Source organism: Staurois parvus, unplaced genomic scaffold (assembly GCF_062004578.1).
Source record: "Staurois parvus isolate SC_StPar_1 unplaced genomic scaffold, SC_StPar_1.0 ptg000834l, whole genome shotgun sequence".
NCBI lineage: Eukaryota > Metazoa > Chordata > Amphibia > Anura > Ranidae > Staurois > Staurois parvus.
The window spans coordinates 290,372-314,793 of NW_028318630.1; the positions used below are offsets into that span (position 1 = coordinate 290,372).

The window sequence follows — 24,422 nt, forward strand, 5'->3', positions numbered from 1 at the left end:
ACAAACTGGACAAGATTTGCCCAGGAACTATTATTTTCAAGGAAGAATCTGCAACTGCAGCTTCCATACATTCTTACTACAGGTTTCCTTTAAAAAAAAATGGTAACATTCCAGTAAGCCAGCCTCTGCAATCTCCTTATCTTGTAACACAGAACTGCACATTGCTTACATTCCTGGTAAATTGCATTTCCCTACACAGATATGTATTCATAGTTTTATTAAAAAAAACAGGCAATGTGTTTATTTTTGAAGAAACGACTAGAAACCAGGAAGACTCCAGTCACAAGTTGACTGTTATTTCGTTTTTTCTTTTTCGTTCAGCAGTCAGGCTAAATGAGGAAAAAAAAGAAATTCCTCTATACTTACAAGTAAGGTGGATGCAGGAATCTCTTCAATAATGCATACATTGCACAAATCTAGTAAAGATTGTTTTTGTAAACCCTAACAATGAATTCCTCTTATTTGATCCCTGTTACTCTGCTACTGTACTATTGAAGTGTTTTGCTACACCTGTTGTGTTAGTACAGAAAAATACTTAAATTCTGCTAGAAATCTAGTGAACACCTACCTTCTGGTGCATTCTACCACTGCGGCTCTGAAATCATGTTATCAACCCTGGCCAGTTTACCTCTATGATCACCACCTCTCATGCAATGGAAATGAGGAGATGGGGATGTATTTTGTTCTCCAAGCAGCCTAGAGTTGACACCGCTCTGCCTTAGATACGAAACTTTGAGTGAGCATTGTCACCCTAGAACAGAAAGTGTGTACTCTCCAGATAACTCTGGAAAAAATGAAGAAAGCCTAAAAGAAATAAAAATAAGGACTGGTAAGCTGTAATAAAATGTACATTCTTGGGTTTAAAAAGACTTTAACCACTTGCCTACTGGACACTTTCACCCCCTTCCCACCCAGGTCACTTTTCAGCTTTCAGCGCTCATACTTTTGAATGACGGTTGTGTGGTAATGCAACACTACCCAAATTAATTTTTTATCTTTTTTTTTTTAAACAGAGCTTTTTTGGTGGTATTTATTAGGGGTTTTATTTATTTAGGGTTTTTAATGTTTTGCTAAACAAACGAAAACAGGCTAAAATGTTTGAAAAAAAAAAAAACTACATTTTTCTTATTTGCAACATTTTAAAACAGAAACTAAGTAATTTTTCTTCTTCACTGATGTGCCCTGATGAGGCTGCACTGATCAACACTGATCATCATGGCATGATGATCAGTGCTCCGATATCAGTGTAAATGTCCCCTGTGTGAATAGCCAGTTACAGGCTTGCATTTCCTCACCATGTGACAGCACATGAGGAAACAAACTGCTGGTAACCAGCAAGTCTGCTTACAGTGTGATCAGCTGTGATTAGACACAGCTGATCACATGGTAAAGGGCCGCTGTGATTGGCCCTTTACCGCAAACTGTGATCAGCTGTGTCCAAAGGACACCGGGGTCATGGAGCATGCCTGATGCATGCAGGGGAGCAGGGTTCTGGCAAGATGTGAATAGATGCTTTCGCAGAACTGGATGACTGCACTGTAGCTGTCATTCGGCTATAGCACAGTTGGTGAGTGGTTAAGTTCAGACTGAGAGCATCTTAAAGACCAAGTTCACTTTTAGCAATGTTACATCTGTATATAGGGTGTAGCATTAACCCCAAGCCCACTCCCTGTCAAAGTGTGTGGGCTTCTTCTCTCCCATAGCTGCTATCACTTTTAAAATTGATAAGATCTGTGAATCAATAAACTTCAAATCCCATCTGCCAACGTGGCAGATGGTCTTGTAATTCTCAATGGAACACAAGGTAATCAGCGTACTCGTATTCCATTGACACTTCCTCCAGATCTCCAACTGAAAGCCTGTTCAGAGGTATGGTCAGAGAGCTGGAGGAAGTGCATGTAGGAGCCTGACATTGCACCGACAATCCACTGATCGCAGATGCAATACTCTACAGGCTCCTGTGGGGTAAAAATGCATATTTTTTTCCTGCAAAAATATGTGTATTTGTTTTTTTCTTAAAGGTGAACTTCTCCTTTAAAGAAAAATTCAAGCTATAGAGAAATCTAAAGCTGGCCATGCACACACAGATTTTGTTTGTTCACCCTGAAGACTGAATTAAAAAAAAAAAAAAAAAACAGAAAACAGATTCCTCCATACAGGCTAAACAGCACAGATGGATGACTCTCCCACTGCAGTTATTGTATTTTGATAGCTGGTGAATGAAAGCACTGTATGGATGGCAATTATCCCCCTGGTGCCTTTAATTTTTCAATTGAACGATGTTGGGAGGGTGCTGACAGGGCACCCACTGAACAAAATTTGTATGGTTCCTGATGAAATTTGATCCTTGTCTGGCCAGTTTTGGTGTGTTTAGAAAATTTTCATTTGAATTCAGGGCCCTTTCACACTGATCAGTTTTTGATGTGCTTTCAGTGTTTAGTTCAGTCCACAGGGTGAAAAAACAAAATCTGTGGGGGTTATTTACTAAAACTTGAGAGTGCACAATCTGGTGCAACTCTGCCTAGAAACCAATCAGCTTCCAGTTGGAAGCTAATTGGCTACCATGCACAGATTCTGTGTGCACGGGTTTTAGTAAATCTACTCAGTGTGTGTATGGCCAGCTTTAGATTTCTCTATAACTGGAATTTTTCTTTAAAGGCTAAGTTCACGTTTAAGAAAAAAAAAAGCAATAAATGCAAAAAAATGCATTTTTGGTGCATGTTTAACTAGTTCCCAGTTGCGCTATAGCCGAGGGACGGCTACAGCGCGGTTGTCTAATTCTGGGACAACATCCATGGATGTCATTCCAGAACATGCCCCCCACCCGCAGGCCCCCCAGTGGTGCGCACCTGGCACCGCCGGTGATTGCTGTGTCCTAAGGACACAGCTGATCATGTGATATGGTAAACGGCCAATCACTCTGCCTTTTACTACGTGATCAGCTGTGTCCAATGACACAGCAGATCACTGGGTAAATACAGTTGCCGATTACTGGCTGCACTTTCCTCACGCTGTCACATCATGAGGAAAGTACTGCTGAGAACTGGCAATTGTCAGCGAAGGGATTGGCATTGATGATCAGTGCCCAGCAGTGCTGCCTATCAGTGCAGCATCATCAGTGCCAGCTCATCAGTGCTGCCTATCAATGCCGCCTATCAGTGCTGCCTATCCATGCCACCTTAGTGCCCATCAGTGCTGCCTATCAGTACAGCCTCATCAACGTACATCAGTGATGGAGAAAAATTACCTGTTTGCAAAAGTTTAAAATAGAAACAAAGAAAAACTTTTTTTTTTAATTTTTTGCTCTTTTTTTGCTTATAGCGCAAACAATATTTTTCATAAGAAATTCTATCCATCTATGGCCAGTTTTAGTACTATCTGCTATCACTCCGTTTTCTTATTTGTTACATCTCCACATTATTTGTGGGTGATTTTTTTTTTTGTACTGTTTTTTTTACATAATTTTTTTTTTTTTAGCATTAGGCACACTGTTGGTATTGCAGCTGCCGTCATTTTTTATTTGATGGTGTTGACTTTCAGAGAAATAAAATGAATTGTATGTGTAAATGTCTAGCTGTTTTATTAGTTTTCTCTAGGTTATTTCTAGTGTACACAGTCCATAACAGGCAGCATATCTGAAGGTTTACAAACACAGCTTCTTTTGTTACTGTCCCCAGGAGTTAATGAAAGGGTTACCACTAGAGAGATGTTCATTGTTAGAGACTGTTTACTGTTGGCCTTGACAACAGATACAACTTTGCTGGGTTCTGATATAACTCCTTTCAAATACTTTTTTTTTTCTCATGAAGAAGCAGAGTTTTCTAAGTTTTCTGCAGTGAAAAGTTGAAGAAATGGATGAGAGGCACTGGTGGATAGCAGGCAAAGTGCAGCAGGCTTTCCACACTGCAGGACAGGACAGTTCCACAGCATTGGAAGCCTTCATATTAGAAGCCAACAATCTGCAACTTATCAACAGCTTTCTCCAGGGTCTGTATATCATACTAAATGATTATTCCTAAGATCTGATATTGTTCATGTCGCAGCGAACTAAAATAGTATAAGAGCTTGTTGCATAACATGCATTGCTGCTGCATCTGGGAGATATTGATTTTAAATTGAAAACATAAAAAAACCTAGATCCATAAAAATTCTCCTTGTTTAGACTAATAGAAAGAATTTCTTTTTCTTACTGATAATATGTTTACACATTTCAAAAGTATACATTCTTTTAAAAGGTTAATGCAATGATTATCAGCTTTAGGCTGAACACGCACCAATGTTTTTAGTATGCTGTATATACAGAATACACACCGCTGTGCTGCAGTTGATACATACATATTTAACAGGAAAAATGTGTATTAGAGAAATGTTTACAAAATTAGAGACAGTACACTAACAATGTTAAATTTACAATTAGAGTTTATCTAAATATGAAAAAAAAAAATTCATATTTTTCAGACTTCAAATCTTTAAATGTGGTGGCTGCTGTAGTTTTTTTTCAGGCTTGTTTTGTCTTCATTTTCACCTGGTGATTTGTCAGATAACACACTTAATTAAAATATATAGATAAGCGAGCGCCTCATAAAAAGACAGCAGCTGTACACCAAAGGCACCATATAAGACCTCCCAATCAACAGTATATAAAAGGTGCAGCGCTAATATACAAGTAAATAAAGATGATTATAACACATAAAAGTTCAAGGTGACATAGTGCATATAGATAATAAACACTACTGATGTGTCTGGTGAACGTGAGGAAAGGATAATATCCAAACAAGAGTTCAATGTGAGGATGTGAATAAACCTCCAAACGTTCTGATGCTTTCCAGGCAACACCGACTGTGTGCACGGTGAAAAAATGGGGGTACAAATTGCGCACTCACCAAATGCGCAACCTTTGTGCGCTTTTCTCTCGTATATAAGATCTCCAATCTCTCATCCAGGGTCTGGTCAGATCTGGTCAGGTCCCCTTCTTAGTCCAAAACCTTGCAATCAGCCTCCTCCTTTGATGATCACCACTCTCCAAGATACCTGGCTCCCTCAGGAGCTCAGAAGAAAGCAAAGGAGGCCAATAGTGCAGTATGTCTCAAGGGTACATTTATTCCCACACATAAACAGCAAATACAGGTATGGAAGAAGCAAAAAAGAATACTGACCCTATGTGTAGTAACCGCCGGGCGTCTCGTGGTGCCGGCAGTGCATGCGTCAATCAGCTGAAGCCTGACCCAGACGCGTTTCGAGCAATAGCTCTTTGTCAACGGGTATTCGGCTATATCTTGGCCGAATACCACACTTACTATCTTGGGTTGACGCCTCTATCTGTGGAGGAGCAACAGAGACACCTTTGGACAGCAGCATTGTCTGCAGAGGGTAGTGTTAGATTGCCTAGTAGATTTAGATGGACTTTTCATAAGTGCCTAACAAGTTGAAGTGGAAGTAGTATTTTCTTGTACCTACAGGTAAGCCTATAATAAAGCTTCCCTGTAGGTACAGTAAATATCTACTAAACTTGCATGGATAAGTAGATATTCACACTGATTGCAGCTGGTGACATCACTGGTGTATGCACTCTGAAGGGACAGCATGCCTGTGCCACCTTTTCAGAGCTCCGTGCCATGGCCAAAACTCCTGTGTGCATGCGAGGGAGTGATGTCATCGCAGCTCAACCAGTCAGATGACCGGAGCACGCGAACACGGAAGGAAGATCAAGTGAAGGTGGAAGCCCTGCCAGCAGTGAAAGCACGCCACTGGAGGGCTTTGTTCTAAGGTAAGTACTTCATAATGACTATTATTATTGACTATTGTAACTCCCTCCTCATTGGCCCACCTAATTGCAGGCTATCCCTTCTTCAGTATATCTTGAATGCTGCTGCCAGACTCATCCACCTTACTAACCGTTCCATATCTGCCATCCCTCTCTGCCAATCTCTCCATTGGCTTCCCATTGCCCAAGGAATAAAATTCAAAACATTAACAATAACATATACAACCATTTATAACTCTGCCCCAAATTACATCACCGATCTTGTTTCCAAATATCACCCAAATCGTCCTCTCCGCTCCTCCCACGACCTCCTGCTCTCTAGCTCCTTGGTCTCCTCTTCCGATGCTTGTCTCCAGGACTTCTCCACAGCCTCCCACATCCTCTGGAACTTTTTACCCCAATCTCTCCAACTATTGTCTACTATGCTCACTTTTAGGCGATCTCTGCAAACATATCTCTTCAGGGAAGCCTATCCTGCCTTCAGCTAATAACCAAATCTTCTATTTCTCTCATCAGTTCATCCCCCACAGTTATTACCTTTTGTACCACCAGCCCCTCCCTGTTAGATTATAAGCTCCAAGGAGCAGGGCCCTCTTAACCCTCTTGTATTGAACTGTATTGTTGCTGTATTGTCTCCCGTTATATTGTAAAGCGCTGAGCAACTGTTGGCGCTATATAAATCCTGTATAATAATAAGAATGTGCTAGTATGAGATGCATGCTAGCACATTATGCCATTGTCTTGCAGGGTTTATTACGCTTTAAAAAATTAACTCCAGCTAATGCTTTTTAAGTAGTTAAGAATACAGACGTTTTTCCTTTTGGGAAAAAGGTTTTATGTAAATGAACAAAAGCTGACCATTTTCACTGGTAAATGGTTTGCTTCAACCCTCTCATTGCCAATTTTGCTGGACAGCATTGTCTGTTAAAGGAAGTTGAAAAAAACAGACTTACTGACTGAACCACCAGGTGAAAATAAAATATAAAAAAAAAACAAAAAAGGAAGTCTAATGCAGCCGCCACAAGAACTAGCAAGCTGCAATATTAAAAAATTTTTGCTTTTGGATTTAGATATGGGGATTCCCGGCATGCTTGATTGGGTGGAAGGATTGGAAATCAGTGACACTGAGATTTCCAGAAGATCTTAATGACTTTTGTGAAAAATTAGAACTACAGACTTTAGATATGAAAGGATGGTCTGTTGGAGAACAAGAGAACATAAGAGTAGCAGAGGAGAAATGGCAAAGAGTTAGTAAAATGATATAGGTGGAGGGGAAGTGAGAGAGTAGCAGGGGGTGGAGGACCCAAAGGGGATGTTTCTTACTCCCTGTAATATGGGTTCCTTCCCCCCCTCCTTTTTTTTTTCTCGCGCCCCCTCTCCACCATGTTTCTCCCACCATGTCTGGCACCACGGCGGGCAGTAGGGAGACCAATCATGCTGCCAAGTCCGGACCTATATATGAGAGATCGGGGTCTGAAGGGGCATGCATGCTCAGAGTTTTACCCAGAAGAAGGAATCAACTGTGGCTGTGGATCACAGTTGATTCAAGGACCAAAAATAGGTCAGTGGGAATGGGGGGTGGGGGGGGAGAAGGAAGAAAGGGAAGGTCCTCTTACTCCAAAATATTGTTTACTTCAGCCCCTATAAATGATACAAAGAGGAAAATTGTTAAAATGAGAGGAAAAAATATGGTTAACTTTATGAAATATAATGTAAAAGGATTATATATACAAACGAAAAGACATAAGGTTTTAAGGGAAATAGGCCAACGATTGATAGAAGTGGTGTTTCTTCAGGAGACACATACCGTATTTTTCCCTCCATAAGACGCACCTGACCATAAGGCGCACCTAGGTTTTAGAGGCAGAAAACAAGATAAAAAATATTCTGAACCAATGGACTGCAGACATAGTACAGGAGATGACCAGAGACTGCAGACATAGTACAGGAGATGACTAGAGACTGCGGACACAGTACAGGAGATGACCAGAGACTGCGGACACAGTGCAGGAGATGACCAGAGATTGCGGACATAGTACAGGAGATGACCAGAGACTGCGGACATAGTACAGGAGATGACCAGAGACTGCGGACATAGTACAGGAGATGACCAGAGACTGCGGACATAGTACAGGAGATGACCAGAGATTGCGGACATAGTACAGGAGATGACCAGAGACTGCGGACATAGTACAGGAGATGACCAGGGACTGCAGACATAGTACAGGAGATGACCAGAGACTACAGACACAGTACAGGAGATGACCAGAGACTACAGACACAGTACAGGAGATGACCAGAGACTACAGACACAGTACAGGAGATGACCAGAGACTACGGACACAGTACAGGAGATGACCAGAGACTACGGACACAGTACAGGAGATGATCAGAGACTGCAGACACAGTACAGGAGATGACCAGAGACTGCGGACACAGTACAGGAGATGACCAGAGACTACGGACACAGTACAGGAGATGACCAGAGACTACAGACACAGTACAGGAGATGACCAGAGACTGCGGACACAGTACAAGAGATGACCAGAGACTACGGACACAGTACAGGAGATGACCAGAGACTGCAGACATAGTACAAGAGATGACCAGAGACTGTGGACACAGTACAGGAGATGACCAGAGACTGGGGACACAGTACAGGAGATGACCAGAGACTGCGGACACAGTACAGGAGATGACCAGAGACTGCGGACAGTACAGGGGATGACCAGAGACTGCGGACAGTATAGGGGATGACCAAGACACTGCGGACAGTACAGGGGATGACCAGAGACTGCGGACAGTACAAGAGATGACCAGAGACTGCGGACAGTGCAGGAGATGACCAAAGACTGCGGACAGTGCAGGGGATGACCAAAGACTGCGGACAGTGCAGGGGATGACCAGAGACTGCGGACAGTGCAGGAGATGACCAGAGACTGCGGACAGTGCAGGGGATGACCAAAGACTGCGGACAGTGCAGGAGATGACCAGAGACTGCGGACAGTGCAGGGGATGACCAGAGACTGCGGACAGTACAGGAGATGACCAGAGACTGCGGACAGTACAGGAAATGACCAGAGACTGCGGACAGTACAGGAAATGACTGCTGACCTTTGGGGAGGGAGGGGGAGTGGGTACCTGAATTTGACAGGTACCTGCTCCCACTTTCGCGGAGTTGTCCTCCCTTTAGTGTGGGCACCCGGCTGACAGCCGGGTGCCCAGTGCACATGCCCGAGAAGCGCTGCGCTTTGTGATTGGTCCGCCGTTTTCTGGGACCTGTCATGTGTCCCAGAAGATGCCGTACCATTCACAAAGTGCAGCGCTACTCGTGCATGCGCACTGGGCACCTGGCTGTCAAGCCGAGAGCCCACACTAAAGAAGCTGGCACGGGAAGACTGCGCAGCTATGGAGCGAGGAACAGGTAAGGTCCCGCTGCAGAGCTGAGCGGCCAGCCCGGTATTCTGACACGACGGCTGTGGAAATACCGGACCGGCCACTCCATATTCGCTCCATAAGACGCACTGACATTTTCCCCCCTTTTTTGAGGGGAAAAAAGTGCATCTTATGGAGCGAAAAATACGGTATATCCCAGGACTTAAATATTGAGTTATACTCTAAATTCTTACCGACCTGGTATTATACGGACTCCCCAATAAAATGGGCAAAGGGAGTGGCGATAGGCTTGGAAAAAATATAAAATTTACTCTAGATGGAAAGATGGTACACCTAGCAGGCCACTTCTTATTTTTAAGAGGAAGTTTTCAGGGAAAAGAATGTACATTAGTAAATATATATTGTCCTACTAAAATCTGACGGTATACTTGAAAGGAATATTGACCAAACTTACAGATTTTGAAAGTGGTAGTGTGATTATGACGAGTCTAAAGAATATTAGAAAAAAGTTACAATAATGCCAGTTGATGGATGCTTGGAGGGTTGAACACCCCAAGGAAAGAAACTATGCCTTCTTCTCTGCGACGCATAAGATGTATTCAAGATTGGATTATATGTTGATCGAACAAAGACTCTTAGAGTCTCTGGTGAAAACTAATATAGAGGTAATGTCTATATTGGACCATTCTCCTGTCACAATGAGACTACAGTTCGGAAGGGAACAGAATAAAATAAATATGTGGCGATTAATTGAGACCATCTTACAAGACCCAGAAATGGAAAGTAGAGTAAAACAGGAAATAGTTAAATATTTTAAGATTAATGAGACTGTGGAGGAGTCTATTGCCATAGTTTGGGAAGCGCATAAAGCCTATATAAGGGGTATACTGATAGCAATAGGGGCGGAGATAAAGAAAGATCGTGGGAAAAGAATTAGGACTTTAACGGAAGAACTTCATCAGTTGGAACAATTACATAAAAAGAAGTTAAATACAGAGTTACAACAAGAGGCAGTATTAAAAAGAGAGGCGTTAAAAGACTTCATGGAATGAGAAACAAGGAAAACCTTTAACTTGGTCTCGAAGGAAAGAAATCGGTGGGGGAACAGACCAGAAAAATACTTAATGAGGAAGTTGAAGGAGAAGAAATCAAAAAACTTCATAGATTTTAAAAATGAAAAAGAAGAAATGTTTTTTTCAACCACCAATATAGCCTACACATTTCAGAGATTCTACAGTAGGCTATATGGGTTAGAAGTTAAAAACCAGAAGGAATCAGAAGAAGAGAAGAGAGAAAAGTCAGACGTATCTGAATGAGGCCAGTATACCTAGAGTGGATAAAGCCAGATTAACAGCTTTAGATAGCCCAATATTAATAGAAGTCAACATAGCATGAAAGGACAGAGCTGTAGGGAAGAGCCCAAGTCCCAATGAATTCACAGTGGGATACTACAAGAAGTTTAAAGAACAATTAGCACTTAAACTGTGCACTTATATGAACGCTCTGGGAGATGAGACAAAGATGAGGGAGGAGTCGTTACAGGCATCATGGTTATACCCAAGGAAGGGAAAGATTGGTCTCAGTGTACCAGTTACAGACCTATATCTCTGTTGAATACTGACACAAAATTGTATGCGAAGGTATTAGCAACAAGGATGAAAGAGTTGATGTCCAACTGGATAAACTTAGACCAAGTGGGTTTCATCCTAGGTAGAGAGGGTAAGGATAATGGCTTAAGAACACTGCTTATCCTACAAAAGGTTGACAGAGGAGAGGTACCAGGAATTATTCTGTCGATAAATGCTGAAAAAGCTTTCGACAGAGTAGTTTGGGGTTTTATGTTTGATACGCTGAGAACATTAGGAATAGGGCCTAGAATGATGCAGTGGATAAAAGAGCGATATAGGAGTGCCTCAGTGGCAGCGATGGTACACGGCTCGTTATCCAAATTTTTTAAGATGCACAATGGAACTAGGCAGGGATGTCCCTTATCCCCGCTGTTGTTTGTGATCTCCCGAGAACCGCTACTAGCTACTGTTACAAATAGTATGGATGTCAAGGGAATGTGGATGGGGGATATTGAACATAAAGTGGCAGCATATGCAGATGATATGCTGTTTTATATAGCAAACCCCAGATTAACATTACCAAACCTAATCAGAAAATTGAAAGAATACAGAGAGTCATTTAACCTGAAAATCAATCCCTCGAAAAGTGAGATCTTAAATATAAATTTTCCAAAGATGGAGAAACAAATACTACAAAAAGAATTCCCTTTAAATGAAAAGAAAAAGAATTAAAGTATTTGGGAATAAAACCAACATCGCCTATGAAAAAAACTTATATCAGGTAAATTACATCCCGTTAATAAATGAGATAAAGGGTGAACTGGAGAATGCCTCCATGGGAAAGCTGTCCTGGATAGGTCGGATAAATATAATTAAGATGATAGTAGTACCAAAAGTTTTGTATAAATTTATTATGCTCCCAATATCTCTCCAGGGATCATATTTTAGGTTTCTTAAAAAAATGTGTGGAATAACAAAAAACCAAGGATTAAATACGACGTTTTATGCAATAACAAAAAAAAAATGGGATTAAATATGCCAGACCTTAAGAGATATTATAATTCAGTGATATTATCATGAATTGCAGATTGAATATATGACACACACGGGAGAAGTTGGGAAAAATGGAGAGTTCACTTAGTAAAGCACCATTATATAAGTATATTTGGATACCACAGGAATTTCGCACATGGGGTGAAGATACAAGTACTTTGACACAGAATGTATTTAGGATATGGGATGAAATGCATAAGCAGAAGGACTGGAAGTTTAATTCACTTTCAATCCGTTGGCGGGAACTGAGTCTTTTCCGCCTGGAAATAACAATATTTCAGGGAAATGGATAATTGATAGAAATTCACGTTTAAAAGATATTGTGGATAAGAGGGTTTTATGTTCTTTACATGATTTGAAGCGTAAGAAGGGTATACTTTCTATAATAGATGAGTGGCTACAGTCAAATAAGACATTTTGTTGCAAAGCTCCCACAACCGCTAAGAACAAAGGAAGAAATGTACCCTTTAGAACAACTGTTGAGTAAAAATAGAATACAAAAACACACTACTTCCAGGATATATAGAATCCTTACTGAAATAGAGGGATTGGGATCCCCAAAGTTTTTGGAGAAGTGGGAATTGGAGCTTGGAACAAAATTGAACGAGCAACAAAAAAGTAAAATATTAAGTTTAACACATGGGGAAGTGAATATGAATGTAGCTGAAATTAATTATAAATGTCTGGAAAGATGGTATATTACACCTAATGTGATGCATAAACTAAGCCCAGAGGCCCCATCCCAGTGTTGGAGGGGATACGGGAGTTAGGGTACAATGGTACATATCTGGTGGGAGTGTCCCAAAATACAGCAGTTTTGGAGGAAAATATATACAAGCGATTCAGAAAATAAGTGTGGCGATGGACTTGTGGGTTTGCCTATTTTACAAATCAGAGCTTTCGGTGAAACAATATAAAAATATGATACTGTTTCATCTTTTAAATGTGGTCAAAAGTCTTATTCCTAAATACTGGCAAACAACAGAACCTCCAAAAGTAAAAGATTGGTTGGATAGAGTTGAATATATATACTGTATACAAGATGGAAGAATTGTATCAAATAGATGAGGACAAAATGGAAAAAGGTCTGGGAAGGATGGCATATTTTCAAAAAAACAAAAAGGTTTCTAGAAGTGGTTGGAATATAAAGGAATAAAAGTAAAGGAAAATAAATAGGAAGCTGGAGAAGACAGAAAGAAAGAGGGAAAAGACAAGGAGGGGAAGTAGTAAGATAGATTAACAAAAGAAGAACTAGAAGTAAACGGAAGGACATAGAAGACAAGAGGAGGGGGGAGGGAGGGGTTGGAGGAAAAGGGGGTAAACGTGGGGATAGGGAATATATTTAAGTATAGATTTTTGTATTGAATGATGATGGTATGCAATGTATTTGTATTATATAAAAAAATTAATAAAGATATAATTAAAAAAAAATAACAGTATTGTCAGTTTTCGATGGTAAAGTGTCAAAAGCATGCCAGTTACACAAGCTGAGTGGGGAATCCAATAGAATATAAAGTGACTTGTGTACCATCCACCAAGGGTAGCAATAGAAACATTTAAAGGCAGAGGGTAAAAGAGATGTGTAGCACCCTCCTAGTTTAGCTAGGGAGAGCTAGATCCTTATGGTTAGACAGGAGCTGTTAGCGGCTTAGATGTTATAGCCATAGGGACCAAATTGTGGTCAAGGCTGAGAGATTCTGCAGACCAGCCTCTCTGGAATTTCCCCCTGCTCTGAGGGTTTCGGAGGAGCGCCTTGGAGGCAGTGGGTGGATCTGAGGAGTGGCTGATTTCACTCTTGAAGGGTCCTAGCCAATCCCCAACAGAAGGCTTGGCAAGGGGCTGGACACTCTTAATAGTGTAGGAGCCTGCTCAGTAGCAGGAGTGTGAGAAGGGTGGTGGTGAGAGAGGAGTGTGGAGAGGAAGATGTAAGGCTGGAAGAGGAAGGCTGCCTAGTGGGATGGGGCCTGCCTGCGAGCCTGGAGCTGGAAAGGAGGAAAACTCGGGACTCATTGACCCCTGAGCAAGGACCACCTGTATGGCACTAAAGGAGCAGCCCAGCTGATAGGCCTGGTAGCAGCAGCCATCCCACAAGCAGAACAAGAGAGGATCTGAGTGAGTACACCTGCACCCCCTCAGTGGATAGGGGAAGAAGCACTTTAGTGGGAAACCAGATCATCCCCCTGCTAGTGACTGTTCATCTCATTTAAAGGAACAGGAGCCAGATCCCCTGAGGAAGGAAGTCTCCAGGTTGCTGGTTAAAGAGGAGTTAATCTACGGTCTGGAGTGGTACAACTAGGTGATGCTGGCTAGCAATCCACTTCATCTGTCAACAATAAGTGGATTAACAAAAGCGAGACTATGTGAAAGCAAGATCTACCAGGCACCAGTATTGTAGAACTATCATATACAGTAAATACAAACATTTAGTGTTAGGACCCCTTTTTCTGTTTTATTGAGTTTTATGCTTGAAATCTTTTCCATTCCCAAATGAATGGTGAGAAGCTTTTTAATGTAAGGCATGTCAGAGCGTCTGATAGAATTCTGAATATCTATCTTGTCTGTGATGTGCTATGCCCAGGGCCAGTGCTTCCACTAGGCAAACTAGGCAGCCGCCTAGTGTGCACTGCCACCTAGGGGCGCCTAGGAACTGCGCAGGCCTGTACTCTGTGTGAGACACTGCCATGTCATAAATGATCCTTCAGCTGAGGGGAGGGGTGGCAGAGGAGAGGAAGAAAGGACAGAGGAAGATGCTGGGTGTTTGGGGCCAGTGTAGCAGCTGAGCTGCTGCTCCTTCCAGTGTTTCTCTCAGACTCAGTCCCTTACTGCAAGTCAGCTGGTGGCTGTTGGTCACTGTGGAGTTCCAGCCCTTCTCTTCCCATTCATCAGCAGAGGCAGAGCCGTGCCTGTGGAGCAAGGTGCTATCTGACTCTGATGTTTCGTGTCTTTGCAAGCATGACCTGGCCTGCAGGCCATCCATCACATGTGATGAGAATGACATCATCACAATCCCACAGCCTGCTCTTCTAGTGCCTGCTGGGCCTGCTGATCTGTGTCAGTGTTGGTGGTGTCATGATCTGTCACTGTGTGGGATCACTCAGTTCAGGTGTTCTCTGTATGTGTGTGTGGGCTGGGCTGCCTGCTGTCACAGCATTTTATCTGCCCCATTGCCTGGGGAATTCCAGCCTGGGATCTGTCAGAGTGTGGATCCATCATCCTCCACCCACTGCAACTGTCACCCTGACACTGCCAGCCACAGATACAGCCTGTCCGTGACACTGATTTTGCCTTTAACTTTGGTGCTGGTTGAATCTCACGGCACTAATTTTTGCAAATTAAAAGAAATGTAGCAGTTTCATGTTTTGTAGATTTAATATTTTCTACAGTTTTTTTTTTAATTTTTATTTTTTTTGGGGGGGGCGCAAGTAGCTGGTCTTGCCTAGAGATTAAAGTAGTCTAGCACCGACCCTGGTTATGCCTTCTATAGTGCAGTATTAATCCATTAGCCATTCCCTACATACAGTGGAATAGTGTAGTCCAGGGTTGGAGATTGAGAACCACTCTTGTTTTATCTTCATTGTGTACCAAATGTGGTTGCAGGAACCTACTTGGCTGCTATCATTCCAGCATGAAATTGGAAGGTGTGGCCAGGCATGGTGCAATTGTGATGGTACTATGTACCAAACTATTAATAGTTTCAGGTTGGTTTCTTCAATTTTAGAACTGATTGATGAAGCATATGCTGGTGCTCTGACTTGCATTTTTGTTCTTAGGTAAGTGGAGGGTCTAGTTTGCATTCCAATTTATTAATATAACCGAGAAGGGTCTGAAAGGACACAGACTATTTGTCTACAGAGAGTTGATACTTTTTTCTTAAGTTGCACTTTTTTGAAAAACGATTTCTCCAATGGATTACATCTCTTATATTAATTAAGAAGGGAGGTATAAAAGTGGTTTACTTTACTAATCTAACAAATGTGAAAGCAGTTTGGTTTAGTAGGTGATTTATTGTAAGAGAGCCCTCTGTTAACCCAGACCTTATAAGCTCCACTATCCAATCCAGGATGGAACCAGGGTGACTTTATAATAGATATAATTGAAGAAAACCTCCAACAGACTGGGACATTTCTCTGCTGCTATGGTAAAATGAGTTGACAAAATATCACTTGGCAGTAGAAAGTAAGTGATCCTTACACCAATGCACAAGAGCACACAGATTGTATTGTTAAGAAGATGCGTCAGTATGAGTAGTCAGTGTAATGTTTTTTAGGACTAACACAAACCGTAATTCTTGGTTGTAGATGGGTGCAGTTGGCTAGTCTACCACTAGGTGGCTCTGTTCTAGAACAGTATCTGGTTACAGAAGATAGTGTCATCAGGTGCTAGGCCCCGTTTAGTTAGAACCCACTTGCAGTGATTTAATGGATGAGTCAGTGCCAATATATAAGCCATGTTGGGAGGAGTCTTAGTGCAGTTGGGGCATGGCAGCCAAACACCCCACACCAGTACAGATATAACCAGCACATGGAGGCCCTGGGGAGGGCTTGAGGCCAGGGAGAGGTAGACTTGAACCCCCCAGAAGAGCTGGCGGTGGACTTCCTGACTCTTATGAAAGTGGGGCTAGGCTGGATTGCACCCTGGTGGGTCCTGGGAAAGGTGTACCTATGAAGGAGGTGACTACAGAGATCACATGCCAGTGAGTACTAATGACATTGGGTATGAGGAGAGACTGGTAGAGGGATGATGGCTGATTTAAAGTTCTGCATGATGCTATCTCATTACTTCGGACCATACACTAAATGTAATTGGCTATGTATTGTCAAGTGACCCCTAATATGTCAACGTCTATCATGAATGCTGCTGCCAGACTCATCCACCTTAATAACCGTTCCATATCTGCCATCCCTCTCTGCCAATACCTCCACTGGCTTCCCATTGCCCAACGGATAAAATTCAAAACATTAACAATAACATATAAAACCATGTATAACTCTGCCCCAAATTACATCACCAATCTTGTCTCCAAATATCACCCAAACTGTACTCTCCACTCCTCGCACGACCTCCTACTCTCTAGCTCCCTTGACACCTTCTCCCATGCTCGTCTCCAGGACTTCTCCAGAGCTTCCCCCATCCTCTGGAACTCTCTACCCCAGTTTATCAGACTCTGCTCACTTTTAGGCGATCTCTGAAAACCTATCTTTTCAGGGAAGCCTATTCTGCCCTCAGCCAATAATGGAATCTTCTACTCCTCCTACCAGTTCATCCCCCACAGTTACTACCTTTTGTACCACTAGCCCCTCCCTCTAAGATTGTAAGCTCCAAGGAGCAGGGCCCTCCTAACCCTCTTGTATTGAACTGTATTGTTGCTGTATTGTCTCCCTTTATATTGTAAAGTGCTGAGCTAACTGTTGGCTCTATATAAATCCTGTATAATAATAATAATAACGTGATGTGACTGTTGCGCCAAATTTCCAAATACCACTAGTAAAGTGCAAAAACCCTTTTTGTGTGTGGACATTTCCTTTGGGGATATAAAGGTCAATGGCCAGGAATGTTGTGTAGAGGCCTCTGCAAAGGGTACAGCCTCAGCAGAAGGGTCACTGGTCTAGCAGGAAAGGAGCGGGGCAGGGACCTGTGCTTTTGGCGCCAACACCCAGCTAACTGCAAATCCTCTCTTACATGTTGATCTATAGTATGATCTTACACAGTCCACAAACATGTCAGAGGAAGCTCTGGATGTTTAGATTTATATTAAAGGAGATCAGAACAGCAATTGATGTTATTTGTTTTAGTAATTCCACAAAAGCATAATATGTTCTGTGAAAATGCTTTTATTTTACTAAATAATTTATCTTGCCTCAATAGATAATTACTCAACATATGCTTATGTTGAACATCTCTCCTTTTTTTTTTTAAGCTGAAGGACAACAGGCCCTCTTCTTTTTGATTGAAGCCTATGACCAAGCAAATCCATTCACCTGGCAGTTTCATCTTAGACCAGATCTACGGAGCTTAGAAAATGTCACCAGAAAGTCATCTTTTCCCACAGTAGTTTACTTTCTTCGCGCAGAGGTAAATACACATCACAGGCCACTTGACTGTACAAACTGCCCTGAAAAGATTTTAGGGACTTGTATCTGAGGAATGGTGCTATTATTTCTGTAAGATGACTGACGTCTTTCAAAACGCATACTGGGTTGCATGGCAGCACAACTATAAAATATACAGTGCAGCAAAGACCTGACTGCTTCAAGTTGAAGGGATTATCATTAAAACCCACACTTTACATTTACACAGTTTAGTACAATAGTTCTGCAAAAATCACAATTGTTTGTTAGCATTGCCAAACCACATTATTATTTTGCCTGCCTGAAGAATGTTTGGTATCATAAATTGAGTTCGGCAGGGACTGGCTGAATGTTGATCAGTGTATGGTCACCAGCGTTGCCAACCTCCTGCAATATTTTTTACTGACAACACATGGAAAATGTATTGACAGAACACATTTTTCCTGACATCCTGAAAACTCCTATTAAAAACTAAGGCAATCAATATTTAAACAGTATAAACACAATATGGAAACAATGACAATACACATGAAATTATCAGCCCCTGATATTTGCAGGCAGTTGTTAAAAATTACTGATTTTTACAAACTGTCTGTAAATTTACTGATGGTTGCCAACCCTGGTGGTTACCCTGCTCAACAGAAATTGATCAGTTGATGAATTTCTGTCAAAGGGACACGTTGGAAAATTTTCCTGTCTTTGTAATCTCTAACCCTTAACCAACCTCAAACCACAGGAGATATTTTTTACCGTGACAAAAATAAGTATTATGCTATCATGTTGAAAAAGAATCAGCAATAATGAGGCTGATTATACTGTCACACCAAAAATGTAAAGACCTAAAACCAAATTAGGCAGTAATATTTCAACACTGAAACTCTCCACCCCAACAATGAGCCAAATCAACTGAAACATTTGGCAGGGTGCATTGGAAAATCTATATATGGCCCTTTAAACTAAAGCCTAGTACACACAGGTAGGTTTTTGTTCACTCTAATCCAGCAGGCTGAACGGAAAAAAAAATGGAGGTGCTCACTGTACTAATAATGCGATCTCCCCGCTGTGCTATTGCATTCTGACAGGGGGACTGCCCCCCTGTTAGAATGCACCGGTCAGTGCTCGGAGCCATTAGCTGAAAGCTCTGATTGGCTGCCGATCAGTTGCTGATTTTCCAGCATGCCTATTCGATAGAAGCCAGACAGGCTGCTGTACACACTACTGATATTCTGCCTGTGTGTAAATAACTTAAAGTGTTACTAAACCCACAACAGTAAAATCAGTCTGTATATGCAGTAAAGCATGCTTGCTATACTCACTGTGGAATCTAAGGGGTTAATCCTCCGCACTGTATAAAAAGGCTGTTTGATCCTGTCTTCTCTGATCTTCACCTTGTTTTAATGTCCCCAATCCATCTGCCATAGTACAGAGCAGCAGTGGCAAGTCTGCACATGCGCTGTTTGGTTTGTATGGCTAAAGAGTGTTTTTTTTGGGGGGGAAGTGCATGTGATCAGCACAGGGCCAATCAGCACTGTCCGGACAAAGGGTCAGGGGTCATGCAGCCTCATAGGACAGTCAGAGGAAAATGAAAACGCCTCCTACAAGCTTTAACCAGTACTCAGCTGGACTCAGAAGTCATAAGATTGCTATATACTGTTGATGAGAAAAGATATTTAGCAATTTATATTTACTAAAATAATTTCATTTCTATGTTCTGTGAACTGTGGAAGAGCAGATATAGTGGATGCAGGGTCCTGGGTTTAGTAACACTTTAAATCTAAAAGGCAATCTAACCACAAAATCTAGTGTCATTCTGAATATAACTCTAGTATACAAACTGCTCTGAAAGCAATCTAAGATAAGTGCTAAAACAACGGACAGCTTAAATGTTTCTGGTATATTGTTATTATTCTGTTGCTGCCTTGAGGCAAATTTTTGTGTTCTTTGTTCCCTGTGTTGTAGGGCCCCATACATGCACATGGACTGCAATTGCCTGAGGTTTGGCCTCATGTGTTGAAGAATATTATAAGCCATAGCTATCTGCATACTGATTTGCTGTGGGTAGATGTTGAAACTCATTTTGGGATTTTGGGATTTTTGAAAGAGATCCAAAATTTTAACCATCCTGTAATAGATCTTTTTTTGTATAATAGACCTTGTGTAAAGATGTTCCTTGCTCTATCTCTCTTACTTTGTTTCACAAATTATTTATACTTTAGAATAAACATGACATTGATGCTGCAATGATTGAAAAGGAAATATTTTGTGGGGAAATTAAGGAAAACCCAATGGAAAGTCTTAAATGCTTGCTGAATGAACTGTGTATACCTTTACTGAGGGCTCAGAAAGACTGGGGTTCCTGCAGCCAGGAGAGTGTCACACATTTTCTATCAAATCTGGAGAAATATGTTGCAGTCATTGAAGAAGCTGCCATTATAAACAACACGGAAAAGCATCTGACAGTAAGTATATACTTTTTACAGTTAACTTTGTTTTGTTTGTTGCTCTATTACTTTTTTGTAATTTTATTACTGAGTTGTGTACACTTGTATATTGTAATTTTTCTGTTTCAATATGTTTTTATTCTTTTATTGAGCAGTGCGTGAGTATTAGACAACATACATCCAAAACAGTATAAATAATACAAACAGTACCCTGTAATATGGGGTATATCACTAGGGAAAAAAAGAGTGAAAGATGGGTGTGTGAAGGGTTTTTGCATGGATCCCATTTTAACTAAGTCTATATCTATCTAAGTAAGGATGGTAGGGATAAATTATGTGGTAGGTGGGGTGGTTGAGATTCGGTTCTGGGATGAAAAGCAGTGGGGCAGTAATATACACTGATCAAAAAAATTAAAGGAACACGTTTTAATCAGAGTATAGCATCAAGTCGATTAAACTCCTGGGATATTGATCTGGTCAGTTAAGTAGCAGAGGGGGTTGTTAATCAGTTTCAGCTGCTTTGGTGTTAATGAAATTAACAACAGGTGCACTATATGGGCAACAATGAGATGACCACCAAAACAGGAATGTTTTTAAAGGTGGAGGCCACTGACATTTTTTTCCCTACTCATCTTTTCTGACTGTTTTTCACTAGTTTTGCATTTGGCTAGGGTCAGTATCACTACTGGTAGCATGAAGCGATACTTGGACCCTACAGAGGTTGCACAGGCAGTCCGACTTCTCCAGGATGGCAAATCAATACGTGCCATTGCCAGAAGGTTTGCTGTGTCTCCCAGCACAGTGTCAAGAGCAAGGAGGAGATTCCATGAGACAGGCAGTTACTCTAGGAGAGCTGGACAGGGCCGTAGAAGGTCTTTAACCCATCAGCAGGACCAGTATCTGCTCCTTTGTGCAAAGAGGAACATGATGAGCACTGCCATAGCCCTACAAAATGACCTCCAGCATGCCACTGGAGTGAATGTCTCTGACCAAACAATCAGAAATAGACTTCATGAGGGTGGTCTGAGGGCCTGACATCCTCTAGTGGGCCCTGTGCTCACTGCCCAGCACCATAGAGCTCGATTAGCATTTGCCATTGAACACCAGAATTGGCAGGTCCGCCACTGGCACCCTTTGCTTTTCACAGATGAGAGCAGGTTCACCCTGTGCACATGTGATAGATGTGAAAGGGTCTGGAGAAGCTGTGGAGAATGTTATGCTGGCTGTAACAATGTTCAGCATGACCGTTTTGGTGGTGGGTCAGTGATGGTCTGGAGAGGCATATCCATGGAGGGACGCACAGGCCTCTACAGGCTAGACAATGGCACCCTGACTGCCATTAGGTATCAGGATGAAATCCTTGGACCCAATGTCAGACCCTATCCTGGTGCGGTGGGTCCTGGGTTCCTCCTGTTGCACGGCAATGCCTGGCCTCATGTAGCGAGAGTATGCAGAGAGTTCCTGGAGGATGAAGGAATTGCTACCATTGAATGGCCCCCATGCTCACCTGACCTAAATCCAATAAAACACCTCTGTGATATCATGTTTCGATCCATCCCATGCCTCCAGGTTGCACATCAGACTGTCCAGGAGCTCAGTGATGCCCTGGTCCAGATCTGGGAGGAAATACCCCAGAACACCATCCATCATCTCATTAGGAGCATGCCCCAAATTTGCAGGCATGCATACAAGCACGTGGAGGCCATACAAACTACTGAGTAGCATTTAGAGTTGCAATGCAATTTCAGCAAAATGGACTAGCCTGCTGCATCATTTTTTCACTTTGATTTTCGGGGGAGCTTTGAATTCAGTCCTCTGTAGGTTGATAATTTTAATTTCCATGAAACGATGGGGCATCCTTACATTTCGAACACATTACCCAGTCCTTATCAGTATAGATGTCCAGCATGATATTTTTCCTCATTGAGATCTGACGTGTTTTCAAAGTGTTCCTTTCATTTTTTTTGAGCAGTGTATTTTAAATATTCAATACAAAACATAATTTTTGTTGTTGGGTAGAGAGACAAATGATGTAGCACCAGTAAAAATTGGGAACTCTCCCCATAAGATCTTTTAAGAAGCATGAATTTTCCCCTTGCCCAGTTTTGAAATTGATTTATTGGTCCTGTTATATTAAATCCTAGGTGGTTTTGAAAGTTTAGGGGCTCTTCGGGAGTTAGGTTCTTTGTCATTACCCACAAAACGAATTTACCCTTACTGTTTGTTGCAGTTTTCTCCTTTTTGGTGTGCATCAAATCTGTATCATTGAGCTCCTAATAGGACCAACTGAGGTTAATTTACTAAGATTGGAGCAACCAAAAGCTGTGCCTGGCAACCAATCAACCAATCAGCATCTAGCTTTCATTTTCAAAGCTTAACTGAACAAGCTGAAGTAAGAAGCAGATTGGTTACTATGCACATCTGCTCCAGTTTTAGTAATTTCCCCCCTTGTGTTCCCCTTCTTCACATCTCTTACTCTGCTCCATTATTTTTTTTTGTATACGGCACAACCTCCAGCGTGTTCAGGGATCACAAAACAGGCTGGCTGTTGTGCTTGGCCTAGTTACAGTGACCACTATAATTCTTAATCCTGTAAAGCGGAGCTCCACGCAAAAACGGTAGTTCCTCTTTACTGCCTCCTCCCTCGCTCCTGGTAAGGAATTGGCACTTTTCAGGATGTGGGGGGGAGGGGGAGCGGGTACCTGATTTTTAAAAGTACCCTTTCCCACTTCTGCTCCAACCGCCTAGGTCCCCTGTCTGATGCAGACGTTTAATCCCCCCCCACTTGCAGTCTTCTGGTACACTGATAGAATATACTGTATGTCATTCAGAAACTTGTTCAAAAAGGTAAAGATATGTGAAAATACCCATAACTGCCCATTTCTATGTGAAAATGCAATAGTCAGTCATTATCAACATTGATTTTCTCCAAACTATTGTTAGGGCAGTTTAGAATAGGCAACTTAGATGTCATTCGCAGTTATTTCAGTGAAATCATGGCTCTAATTTTAAAAATGCTAGTGGACCGATAGTGATCCTCTGTGATCACTGCTATATAAATCACTGACCCAAAACAAAGTTGGCAGATCAGGTGTTTTGCGGTCACTTAACTGGTACATAGTCCAGGCGAAGAATTCAGAAAATAGAACCACAGCATCAAAATGACAGCCAATCAAATACTATTTTCTGAAGGAAGTAAGCAGTGGCGGTCCTTGTTTCTCTTGTGAGAGTTTTTTCTTTCAGCTTTCCAAATATTAGCACAATGTGTCCACTTCTATAATAAATAACATACATAGAGTATTTTGAATAAAAGATCATACACGTATACTGTATGTCATTAATATCTTTCTTCCTCCATAATTTCATTTAGCCATACTTGGTGATAAAGGAAGGGAGATTCATTACAAGCTAAAACAGTAGAGCACTCCTAGCTTATTTATTAAAAACTATTTGCCATTTCCATAGCTTCTTGAAGTAGAAGTTATGTTCACCTAGACCAGGGGTCCTGAAACTTTCTAAACAAAGAGCCAGATTACTGTGGGAGTAGAAAATGTCTGTGTCACTGGGATTTAATAAGGCCTCTGGCTTGGTTGGCAGTGGGAGTAAGAAAATGACATAGTGCCTGTGGTCAGTAGGAGGAAGTATGGTGCCTTATTATTGGTATTGGTGGGAGGAATAGCGCCCTACCATTGGTGTCAGTGGTGGGAATTGGGTCCCATTGTTGGTGTTGGTGAGGGGAATAGTAACCCATCATTGGTGTCAGTGAGAGAAATAGTGCTCCATTGTTGGTGTCATTGGGGAGAAGTGCCCCATCATTGGTATCAACGGGAGGAATAGTGCCCTATTGTGTGCATCAGTGGAAGGAATAGTACTCTGTTGTTGGTGTCAGTAGGGGGAATAGGGCCCCACTGTCAGTGTCAGTGGAAGCAGCGTTGCCTCATCATTGGGGTCAGTGGAAGGAATAGTGCCCTATCATTGGTGTCGGTGAAAGCAATGGTGCCTCATCATTAGAGCCATTGGAAAGAATAGTGTCCCAATGTTGACGTTAGTGAAACAAATGGTGCCTCGTTGTTGTCAGTAGATAGAACAGTACCTGTATTAGTGGGAGAAATGGTGTTCCAAGGACCAGATA

General features: G+C 41.8%; 1 protein-coding gene across 1 annotated transcript in view; it reads left to right on the plus strand.

Annotated features, from left to right (window-relative positions):
• The first annotated feature begins 3,851 nt into the window (after positions 1-3,851).
• The window catches only part of LOC149443738 (dynein axonemal heavy chain 5-like), a 291,780-nt gene continuing 271,209 nt past the window's right edge, over positions 3,852-24,422 (plus strand). The window contains exons 1-3 of the mRNA XM_089655345.1: positions 3,852-3,987; positions 17,699-17,853; positions 20,066-20,308. Coding sequence (XP_089511471.1) covers positions 3,852-3,987; positions 17,699-17,853; positions 20,066-20,308 — 534 coding nt within the window. The remainder of the gene's footprint in view (positions 3,988-17,698; positions 17,854-20,065; positions 20,309-24,422) is intronic.